The sequence below is a fragment of the Brassica napus genome, chromosome C4, assembly GCF_020379485.1.
Source record: "Brassica napus cultivar Da-Ae chromosome C4, Da-Ae, whole genome shotgun sequence".
NCBI classification, from domain to species: domain Eukaryota; kingdom Viridiplantae; phylum Streptophyta; class Magnoliopsida; order Brassicales; family Brassicaceae; genus Brassica; species Brassica napus.
In genome coordinates this window covers 11,299,651-11,312,420 of record NC_063447.1, presented here as the reverse complement: position 1 = coordinate 11,312,420, position 12,770 = coordinate 11,299,651, and the positions used below count along the sequence as shown (strand labels likewise).

Here is a 12,770-nt window from a genome sequence, read left to right as displayed (position 1 = left end):
AAAATAGCCATTTTCCACAATTTTAATGGGTAACATATGGGGAATTTTTAAGCCGAATCATGGAGCTTCTGAACCACAGAAATTGCCTGTTCACGACCATTTCTTACAACCTACATCGTTTATAGTTGATTGCTCTGGTTGCTCTGAAACTAAGAATGACGCACAAGGGTACTTTTGCTTTGAGTGCAACTTCTATGTCCACAAGGAATGCGCCAGGTCTCCCTTAGAGATCAACCACCCTTCTCATTCGCACCCTCTTAAGCTCCGTTGGTGCGGACCACCTAGCTATAGTGATAAACGTTGCTGCTTGTGTGGAGAAACGCTTCGGCTTTTGGTTTACCATTGTTCCACTTGTAACTTTAGTTTAGACACGGCTTGTGCGAGGAAGCACGAGATTCCAAGCATTGACTACCCCAAAGCTCATGAGCATAGGCTTCACCTCTTGGCCAAACGCGTCTCCTTTCCGTGTGCTTGTGGTAAAGACGTCCCTGGAGCTCCTTACTTGTGCCATCAATGCAACTTCATGATCCATAGAGACTGCCTTGTACTCCCGCGTGTGATACACCTCACACGCCATAAGCACCGGATTTCTAGAAGTTACTTCATTGGCCCTGGTAAGTTTTCTTGTGGAGTTTGTCGTCTTGAGTTGAACTGGAGGTATGGAGGATACCGCTGCTCGATTTGCCCTGATTATGTCATCCATCTGAGATGTGCAACAAGAGATGATGTGTGGGATGGAATAGATCTTGATGGAACACTCGAAGAAGAAGAGGAGACCGAAGAGCCATTCCAAGTGTTAGATGACAAACTAATTAAGCATTTCAGTCATGAACATGATCTGGAACTCAATGAAAGTGGTGTTGTTTGTCATGAAACTATCCACTGCAGCGCTTGCGCTCTACCTGTCTATTTCGATGCATTCTACATATGTTCGGTTTGTGATTTTGTTCTTCATGAGACCTGCGCAACTCTTCCCCGGAAGTTAAGGCATGAGCTACACAAGCACACACTTACTCTACGACCAAACACTACTCCAGATGAGGAGCATGGTTATAACTTGTTCAACTGCACTGTGTGTCAGCGGCTCTGCAGTGGATTCAAGTACGTATGTAGCAAATCTTGCGATGTCCAGATAGATGTACGATGTTGTTCAATTAGGGAGCTGTTCGTCCATGAAAGTCATCCGCAGCATCCCTTGTTTCTTACCTCATCCGAACCCATTGACTGTGGTGCTTGTAATGAGATTGCATCACCTGTATTGAACTGCGTTGACTGTGGCTTTTCTTTGGGATATGACTGCGCTACTTTGCCTAACAAGGTCAAGCACAAATGCGACACACATTTTCTCTCTGTCTGCTATGGAGAAGAGACGAGTGGGGAATACTGGTGCGAGGCATGCGAGAGAAAAGTCAACCCGAGTACAAGATTCTACACATGTGAAGATTGCAGCTCCACTCTTCACATCACATGCGTGATTGGGGAATTCACATTCTGGAGACCAGGGAAGATGGCCATATCACGTCACGAAGTCGCAATAATTCCCAATGATTTTGCATCTCGGCCATATTGTTATATGTGCAGGTCCCGTTGCGAAGACACTTCAGGTATTATATATATCTCAGAGAAGCACATATGTTCCTCTAAATGTTTAGAAGTGTATATCAAGTTCGACCTTACATTCTCCAAGTTGGAGACAGTGGAGATGGCGCTTCATAACTTGGAATTATTTCGACTTGACCATACCAGCCATGGCTGGAGCATTCTGTAAAAGATCCTTTTCAATCCTTGTATGTTCTTCTGAATGAACTTTTGTTGAAGAAATTAAATATTAATAGATGAAATTGGATAGAAAAAAATTCCCATAGTCCTAACTTTTTTAATCACAAATATAGCAGAATCAAAACAATCAAAATAGGTTTAATCAAAATGGATTTTTAACTTTAAAACATCTTTGCTAAGTTTGTTTTGAGTAAAAAAACCTCAAACTTAGTATTTAACGAAAAAAACTCACAAACTAACTTTATTTTCTGAATTAAACCTTAACAGGTCATAATTATCATTACTACCGGTAAATCTTTAGTTTAGGGTTTCTACATTAAGTAAACAGAGTTGAGTGGTTTTACCATTAAGTAAACAGAGTTGAAAATATAATTAAAATTATCTAAAGATTTATTATTACAATTTTATTATATTTTCTTGTTTTTTATATTTTTAATTTTTTAGTATACAGGTAGATCTTTAGATAATTTTTATTATATTTTCTGGGTTTTTATAGTTTATAGGGAATTTGCAGCAGATGTCAATGATAACAAATTTTATTAACTAAACGGACATAGCACTGTGTGTATTTTCATAATACCAATATTACCCCTATTCTGTCTGCAAAACAGATGTACATGACTGACATAGACCTTTATTTTTCCAGTCAAGCACGCGCTTGAATTAATGATGAAATTCTTTGAATCCTCAACTCGTGTTACTTTCTCACTTATGCAAAAACCAAGAGTTCCAAATATCATATCTCTTACATACCAATCGACGAGATAGCCATCAATTTCATTCTCAATACACTTGTAGAAGACGAGATCCATTATCTACGAGGACTTCCTTATATATATTGACGTCACAGTTTACACAAACAGACACACGTCTCTTTCTCTCAAAACTTAAATTCTTCATCCCGAGCTTTGATTCATCGTCTCCATCTGAGGTATTTCTCCAGATCCTTGTAGGGGTATCGTCGTGATTACTGTTTCAGTCTTATGTGATTTTTAGAGAGGGCTTTGGTTCGATCTGTTTGTTTCTTCTCCCATTGATCTAATCGTTGAAATCTCATATTGATTGATTGAATAATTGTACTGTTTCTTAGGTATTTTATTCTCCCATAGGCTTCGGTATTCAGGAATAGAACATAACTCATGCTCGGTCTTTTGACCTCCAGATCCTTATACTTTGTTGTTCATACGCTTACTGTTTCAATCTTGTTTTTTTAATTTTTTTTTGTTTCTTAGACTAATAAGGATATTTTCCGGATTTTCCATAGTATTGCTGGTTATATCCGGTTATATGCCGTCTATACATTAATTTTAATTTTTATCCGGATATTAAAGAAACAATGGTTTGCTTACTATCTCAAGACATAACCGGTTATCACTATTAATATCTGGTTTTGCCCCCACTTTCTTTGTATTGTTTTCGTTGTAACTGGTTTAACTTTTCCCACAGCGTCATCAACGTTGCTAATCTATTCGCCAGCAAAGACATTACTAAAATTGCTGAAACGAACCAACCACTACACGCCAAGGTTTACAACAATATACATTGTAAGCCATTGACCAAAGACCTCCTCCCAATTTCGCAAATGTCCCCGTTCTTACTGAAATACTCTGGTTGCATTGAAGCGGTTGATGGAAGAATCAAAGGCGTTGCACATAATGCCAAATTAGTTTATTCTGGTCTTATGGTAGCTCTCCTGATACAAACGCTTGCCATGTTTGGACCAGAGACGTGCACCTGCATCACCCCATTTGATATACATGAAGAGGCACAAATGGTTGTTGTTATGATGTACGAGTTCCACCGGAAACTTTAGAATGTTATCTCACAATTCAATGTTATTTGCTTAAAACCTTTGCTATCTGCTTTTCTATTTTATAGCCAGTTTCAACTTTTCTCTATGAAACTTTGTTGAAACAATTGAAACTTTGTTGAAACAAGACGGGACGAGGTAGCTCACTTGGTAAGGACCCTGTGGGCCAATTGTCATGCTCACGGGTTCGACGCCAGGCGGAGGCGAACTGTCCATTCTGTCACCAAATGCGGTACTGGGTGTTGGGCCTTGTCCCCAGCCCAGGTAAAGCCCTCCCGGGTGAAGTGGACCGCTGCCTAACCGGGCTCAGGGGAATGACCCATGTAAGTGGGGAACCCCTGGATTATCAAAAAAAAAAAAAAAAACTTTGTTGAAACAACATGCAATTCCTCTCGGACTCTTATTTTTTTTACATGGGCTCCCACATCTTCTACCATAATACATTTCCTCAAAGCTTTATAGCCAGTTATTATATCATATAACCTTGCGGGTTTAACGTTTCATATTTTGTCCTTTTCGGATACTATGCATGAAAACTGGTCAGAACCATTCTCAATGTTTGTATGTGGACCCTAAATTAGACTTAAGTTACATTTCTGTAATTTTTCAGGCATCTAAATCACAACTTCATACATCCTCATGGATGATGATTATTCTCATGATTTTATTCTATCTGATATTAAAACCGGTTATCCACTTAATAGGGTGAACCTTTAAATTCACTTTACCATCTAGGACCAATCAAAGTGCCACATAAATATTTAAATAAAATATATTAAATTTTTTAAAAATAGCCAAAAAAGAATAACATCAATTTTTAACGACGTTAACGCCGCCAGCTAAACCCTAAACCCTAAATCTTAAATCCTAAATCATAGACCCTAAATCCTAAATCCAAACTCTAGAAATTTAACCCAAACCCTATACCCTAAACCCAAATTCTAGTCCCTAAACCCAAACCGTATACCTTAAACCCAAATCCTAGGCCATAAACCCAAACTGTATACCCTAAACTCAAATCTTAGTTCCTAAAGCCAAACCATAAACTCTACACCCAAACCTTAAACCTAGACACTATAAGGTTTGAGTTTATGGTTTACGGTTTGGGTTTAGGGTCTAAGATTTGGGTTTAGCGTATTGGGTTTGGGTTTAGGGTCTAGAATTTGGGTTTAGGGTATATGTTTCGATTTAAGTTTACGATTTGGGTTTAGGGTCTAGGATTTGAATTGAGGGTATATAGTTTGGGTTTACGGTCTACGATTTGGATTTAAGAGGTAGGGTTTAGGGTTTATATTTTAGGTCTAGGATTTAAAATTTAGGGTTTGAAATTTAGTTTTTAGGATTTACCTGAGAATGCTAGCGTCGTTAAAATTGAATTATTTTTTTCTTTTAGCTATTTTTTTCTAATTTAATAGTTTTTATTTAATAATCTACGTGGTACTTTGATTGATCTTTGAATGAGAAGTTAATTTAAATGTTCACCCAAAGGGGTGAACATACTTTTTCTTCATATTAAAAACGATATCAGGTGACACAAGCTTCCGGTTACATAATAGATAATTTTATAACCGGTTACACAACATTCTTGTTGGATATAGAAAAATATCCAGATATTTAACATACATTCTTGAATACTACAAATTCAAAAATGTACTATATCACATGAATACTACAAACTCAAAAATGTACTATATCACATGAGTACTACAAACTCAGAAATTCAAAAATGCCCACCTAATGTTTACCGTGTCTTATTATATACAGAAAAGCCATAGTTGTGAAGGTCAAGGCAAACCGAGACATATGCAGAAAACATATGATGATTCACCAGCATTCAACAGCTGACTGCCACGTATATCCACTTCATTATTTTCATAACACTATCTGTTCTTGTACACAGATTGAAAGCTTCCCCAGAAGCTAAATATATTTTAATATATTTTTGTCAAACCGGTTTTAGTTTTCAAAAAATTTTGTTTGGTTAGTGCTGGTTTAAGATCGAGGAGCACAATACCCAATTATTAGCCACTCCACTTCGCTGTTCGTTATAATTGAAGGGCACAGTACACACTCGCTATTTTGTCCTCTACCTAAATGTACCACGCGCTCTAGAACTTCCCACGCGACATTTATTATCCAGATGTGCAGAAAGAAGCGTAGGGTGTCAGATTTCGATGAGGGTAAGAATTTCATTGATCGCATGACAGACTACCGATTCGCAAATTATTAAAAAAAATTCACACTTACCTAATTTCCTTCCAGAATTTGTAAGCCTATTTTTAATTTATACATGTATATATAACATTATATGTTTAAAACACATCAAACTCATATATTTACAAAAAAAAATTGTTAATTTTGAAAATTTAAGTTACTATTTTTTAGATAATATTATAACATTTTGAATTTTTTTGATTTTTTTTATTTTTAAAGGTAAAATCTCTCAATTATGTTTACTTAATGTAGAAATTCCTAAACTAAAGATTTACCGGTAGTAATGGTAATTATGACATGTAAGGGTTTAATTCATTAAATAAAGTTATTTTGAGAGTTTTTTCTTTAAATACTTAGTTTGAGGGTTTTTACCCAAAACGAACTTAGTTGAGGGGTTTTAACGTTAAAAATCTAATCAAAAAGATAAAAGACACTTGTAAAAATAAAGTTAACTAATTTAAATTTTGGGTTTAGATTTGAGGGGGCATGGATGGGGTCAGGATTTAAACAAAAAATAAGGTTTAAAATTTCCAATAATATTTTTAAAAATAGTTTAAAAAATCATTTTCGGATTTCAGAATAGTTCGAAGTTAATGAGAGAATGAGTTCTTTATATGTTGCTAACAAAAAAAAAGAATTATTTATATGTAGAGATAGTAAATAAAGTCGGATTTCTTGATACAAATACAGAACTGTATTTGAAGGATAAGGTAATCAATCAGATAATTACCATGAAGGGAATATATTATTATCAGAGCCGGCCCTTGGGCCAAGCCAATAAAGTCCATGCTTCCGGCCTACAGTTTTAAAAAGAAATTTTGGCTACATATTAGTAAAATTCTGCTTTAGTCTAGTGGTTTAAGATGCAGTAAATGGACTTAACCCGAGTAACCCAGGTTCGAGACTGTGTTAGTCATTCTCTTTTGTTTTGATAAGTGGCCGCTCTGATTATGATGTCTTATCATGGTGGAAGATCAATATTATCAGAGATATCAAAGGATGTATGTGCAATGCAAGTGTCTTCCGTCGCATCTGAATCTGCATTTTACATGAGTTTCATATTCTAGACCCATAACGAAGTTGCTTTATTCATTATATGACTAAAATCCTTATGTGCACATAGCAGTGGTTGAAGTGTGAGTTTTAGTTGAATGAAAAGGAGTGGTTACAAATCATCAAATGCTCAAGTACATTCAGTTGCAAGATGATCTTCAAAAAGGTAACTTCATTCTTGGCTCCTTTTAACTTATATATACATGAAGTAAAAACTTGTTTTATTCGATGTGTGAGTGTGACTAGGGGTGTCAAAATGAGAGATGACTCAACTCAACTCGATTTTTCATGAGTATGATCTTCGCTTTTTAGGTTCATTTAATAAATGAGCTTAATGATCGAGCTTAAATTAGATCACGAGTTATATGAGAGATCTTTAATGATCATGAGCTAACTCATGAGCTTGGTCATATATATATATATAGATGACTTTTATTTTTCTTATGTAAAAAAAGAAAAATCATATATTAATCGTATTTATCTTCTAAAATTATAATGTAAAAGCAAAATGTCATAAATATATACAAAAATGTAAAATAATATTCATATCAATCCTCATATCATATATCCTTAGAATTAAAAATTTACAACATAATATTCCTAAGACTCTCATGTGGAATGTATTTTCTTTTTTCGAACGTAGCAGAATGTATTTCTTTATATTTGAATAGATGAAGACTTTGCACATGAATCATCTCAAGACTCTTATGTGGAATAGATTTGAATCACTGATTTAGCTTTGATTTAATTTAATACTAAGTGTTATATTTATTCAGTATTTAATATTAATGTTGTTGGATTAAGTTTAAATTATATTATGAAAATTATTTTATTTTATAATATTTTTTTCTTTTTTATATATATTTGATCGCGAGTTACCTCATTTAACTTATGATCTAGATGATCTGAGTTCAAGTTTACATATTGTAGCTCATATAATAATTGAGCTGAGCTGAGCTAGCTCATAAAATATCCGAGCTTACTGTGAATTGAGCTGAGTTGAGCGAGCTAACTCATTTTGACACCCCCTATGTGTGACTTATTGTTGTAAAAATTAGAGTGAAATTAAAAATGTACCAGATTAGACCAAATACAAAACCCGTTAAATTCTGGTTTTTCTTTTACATCCGTTTTCTAAACTTGAGAAAGAAAGGTAAGGCTGAGGATCGATGGATGACTGATCTTTCATGCTTTGTGAATCTTGGTTTACAAGATAAGATATAAACGGAATCATGCTGATGAACTCTGTCCTTGGGATACAAATCTGCAGACAAAACTTGGCCAAAGCACTTTCAAAGAGTTCGAAGGATATCTTAGTCGATAGAGAGCTGACATGTTACATATTTGTAGTGTGAGAATATCTTTAAGGAAGAAGCTGCCAAGTTTGAGCAGATTCATCACAAGTTCATGAAAGAAAAAGCTGAATTATCTACAGGTTCTGAAAGGTCTTCGTTCTCTCTAACTCTTAGGCTCAGTTAAAAAGTGTATACAACAATAGCTAAGTGGGACATTCATATTACTGAAACTGACATGTGTTTCTCCTTGGCAGACACCGTTTCCAAGTTTGAGGAGGATAAGTTTCCAAGTTTGAGGAGGACAAGGAGAGGATCTATATGCGATATGAGCAACTAAGTAAGCCAACTCTCTTATAATGAGACCATATTGTTAGAAGATGGAATCACTTCACTCACTTCCAACTGTAAAATAATATATACGGAAGAAGGAGAAGATAATGATATCGTAACAGGAGATCGTTCTGCACAGAAAAACTTTTATCTTGTAATATGACTGAACCATGAATTCTTGGGGGTGTAAGATTACAAAACTTTCAGTATATTTAGGAAAACTCTCGGCTCTTTTATGGAGAATGAAGCTTCTGATGAAGAGTTCCCACCTGATGAGTGAAACATTCACATCTCTCTCACTTGACTCTTAAGAAAAAAATGTTAAAAACGCTTTACCCTTTAACTTTGATCAGCTGTATATTTTATAAAACTATATATAGTAGAAAACAATCTTTTTCTGAAGTAGTGAATGTTGTTGTCCAAAAAAAAAGGAGTGAATGTTATAGGCATGATCCTTGTTGCCTTCTATTCTATGTTATAGTTGTAAATTGACAGATTAATTGCATATAATATAAGCAGATTTTTGTTCGATATATTTTCACATCAGGAATCATACATAAGGGATCCAATTCGACACAGAACCATATTAGCCATATAGGGATGTTGTGTACAGGGTTAGGGTTAAACCGTAATATAAACTCAGTCCTGTTTTAACCCAATCCTATTTTAACCTTACAAGTCAATAACTTTTTGCATATCAAATTTAACTTAAATTTAAATGTTAAAAACTGCAAGTATGATCATGTTCATGTAAATGCAAAATGTGTTATAAATCCATGATATGGATATGTGGATTGCCATTAACCATCAGGGAGGTTTACATCCGACCAGACTATCCGGTCCGTCTACACCCGTCTCCGGTTCGTCTCATCCGTCCAAGACTAGTCAAGATGAAGACTCATTCAACCGGAGCATTTATGAGCTTTGACCAAGTCTAGATATTTGTGGTCAATATGTAATAAATGTGTAGATACTCTCCTTTGTTGTAAACCCTTGGAACCTCTACTATATATTGATAGTGAGAGCTAATGAGAAAGACACAACTTTCACAACAACACTTCTCTCATATTTCTAACACGTTATCAGCACGATTGTGCTCTCCACCTGAGAAATCTCTCTCAGCCGGCGATCCCCTTTTCCGGCCAGCTCCTCCGGTGCTCAGCCTTTGCTCCACCGGCGCTCAGCCTTCTCTCCACCTGGCCACCTCTCTCTCTCCGCCGGAAAACTCCTCTCTCTCTCAAATTCCGGCCAACTCTCTCTCTCTCTCACGGTGGTCCTCTCAGATTCTTGTGGTGAAAAAGGTAAACAAATCAAAACCTTGAAATCTAAAGAACACCATTATATCTGAAACAAATCTAGGATCTATATGAATCCATAACTTATAAACAATCTATGGATTTAAAATATTGATCTTGTTTCTATGATCCATATGATCCATATGAAACTTGATTCTAAAAGTATCTTGAATCCATAAAACTTAAAATTCTCTAAAGGTTCTATGTTTCTCTAAAAACTTATAAACTTATCAAAATACCTAAAGATCTACATGAATCTTGTTTATAAAAACTTATGAATCATAAAATTATTAGAGAAAGCTTAAACCTTTTTGATTCAATCCTTTTGTTTGGCCATTTTACCAGATGTGATAAACATAAGTGTATAATCTGGCCAAAACAAAATTCCATCAATCCCTTGCTGTGCCATTTTCGGCCAGATCTCCTAAAATCAGTCAACCCATCAATAAAATCGAAATTAAAATCATTCATTGCATATCCTTGACTATTAATATTTATTTTGTAACTATCAAAGTTTTAAAAACCTTTTATGATTTTTATAAATGCATAATCGATTTTATAAATGCTTGTTTGAATTTATTAAGTGCATATCTTTGACTGAAAATTATTTCTAAAAGTTTTATAAGCCATAGTCTTGTTTTAAAATTGATATGTCATAAGGTAGAATAAAATCTGGTTGAAATCATTTGATCATATTGTTAATTAAACCAACCATGAACTGATTTTATATCATACTGAATTTTGATCACAAAGTTTGCTAGTTAAAATAAAACTTGATCTAGTTTCATCCTTGAACCTGATTCTATGATTAAATTATGAACTGATCATTTGTATACCTGATAGTATCATTTAGTAAATCATTAGATCGAACTTGAATCATCCATGAACTGACCTTTGCATGCATCCAACTATCATATTGTTAAAACTGGACATAGGTATCACATAATTGAAACCAAACATACATGTTCGCATAGCTTTAGCAATGATGATACTAGTGCGTCTGAAGTGGTTCATGTTGTTTGCATCTAAATGATTCACACTGTTTGCATATAGTTAGACAAAATCGGTTTCCATTTAAAATTTAGTACATTTGCTTTATTCAAAATTATAAACCAAGTTTTAACCGATTTTGAAAATCTACTTTGGTTTACAAATATCTTGAACATTATAAAAGTTATTTGTCTTGTCCATGATGCATTTTAAATCCATCCACATTGATTGACAAAATTTTTATCTTAATACATATAAAATATTTTCTGAAAATAAAATGCATAATAAACCATTATTATAAATCATCAATCTCCTTGGCATATAAATTCAAATCCTGAATTATATTATGAATCCTTACTCCTTTATGGATATTTGATTCAGATGTCGAAAATCAACAACCTTGAATATGCTTCCCTCAATCTCTCCGGAGATAATTACCTCCAATGGGAGCTTGATACCAAAATCCTCTTAAGGTCCAGAAACCTTGGTGATACTATCACTGAAGGCACTGAGCCATCAGACAAGGATAATTACAAGGCACTTGTTGTCATTCGCCATCACCTTGCTGAAGGTCTCAAGGACCAGTATCTCACAATTGAGAATCCTCTGGAACTTTGGACAGAGTTGAAAACCAGATTTAATCATCAGAAAACTGTGATATTGCCAAAAGCCCTTTATGATTGGAGAAACCTGAGAATCCAAGACTATAAGTCTGTGGAAGAGTATAACTCGGCTTTGTTCAAAATAGTCTCAAAGTTGAAACTTTGTGGTGAGACTATTACTGATGCTGATATGTTGGAGAAAACATTCTCCACATTCCACACCAGCAATGTTGTGCTTCAGCAACAGTACCGAGAGAAGGGTTTCTCCACTTATGCTGCCTTAATCTCTTGTTTGTTGCTAGCTGAGCAAAACAATGAGTTGCTCATGATGAACAGTGAGCTAAGGCCTCCTGGTGCTAAAGCATTGCCTGAGGCACATGCGGCCGTAGAGCCAAAGGATGAGACTCCAAGAGAGTCATACCATGGTCGCATGAGAGGCCGTGGTAGATGGCAAGGTCGTAACCGTGGATTTCAACCACGTGGCCGTGGATTTCAACCACGAGACCATCTTGGTCGCAGCCGAGGCCGAGGCTACAGCCGAGGTCATCAAGCTAACCGTGGGTATAAGTCCGACTTCAAAACCCATGGCTCGAGCTCGACCAAATCTGCTTGCTATCGTTGTGGGATGACCAATCATTGGGCTAATAAATGCAAAACTCCCCAACACCTTGTTAAGCTCTACCAGGAGAGCATAAAGGGCAAGAACTCTGAGGCAAATTTCGTCCATTATGATAATGAGAATGATCTGGACCATGAGGATGATCAAGCCCATGGCAGAGATGGTCATGAGGATTTTGAGACTTCAGACCTCCTTACAAGTGGCTGAATATGAAGATTTCGATATCATATTGCTTTTGTCTTTGCATTTTGAATTCTTGATTTGGCTTTATGTTCTATGACTTTGGCAATTCTATTTATGAAATAAAGTTTTTACTTTATATATATGCCTTATACAAAGTCGAAATTATTAAGAACATAAAACAAAGCCATTAAAACATACTTTAAACCTTATGTAATATCTAAGGTGTTGACTCTTGTCTATTTTTCAGAAATGAAAGAAGACAAGAACCAGCTAGTAGTGGATAGTGGATCAAGTCACACTATATTAAAAGACAAAAGATATTTTGTTAACCTCATTTTAAAGAGTGCCAATATCAATACTATAGCAGGCACGGCCAGCCTTATTGAAGGCCATGGCCCGGCCACTTAGTGATGCCTAAAGGCACGCATTTAGAAATTTCTAATGCATTATATTCTCCTAAATCAAAGAGAAATCTGTTAAGTTTCAAAGACATTCGCATGAATGATCTACATGTTGAAACTAGGGGCGAGGGAAAGAAAGAATTCCTCTTGATTTATGAAAATGCCCAAGGCCATAAGAAAGTCCTAGAGACTATCCCTG

The 12,770-nt window shown here is 35.4% G+C and overlaps 1 protein-coding gene across 1 annotated transcript; it reads left to right on the top strand.

Moving 5' to 3' along the window:
- The first annotated feature begins 25 nt into the window (after positions 1-25).
- On the top strand, positions 26-5,573 carry LOC111205053. The gene is made up of 2 exons (XM_048753619.1): positions 26-2,710; positions 3,226-5,573. Exon 1 carries the CDS (start codon positions 26-28, stop codon positions 1,766-1,768), a length of 1,743 nt encoding a protein of 580 aa, XP_048609576.1. The 3' UTR covers positions 1,769-2,710; positions 3,226-5,573.
- The last annotated feature ends 7,197 nt before the right edge of the window (positions 5,574-12,770 follow it).

Bases quoted from the DNA above. Each gene is read 5' to 3' on its own strand.
- LOC111205053 (XM_048753619.1), top strand. From the start codon at position 26: ATGGGTAACATATGGGGAATTTTTAAGCCGAATCATGGAGCTTCTGAA.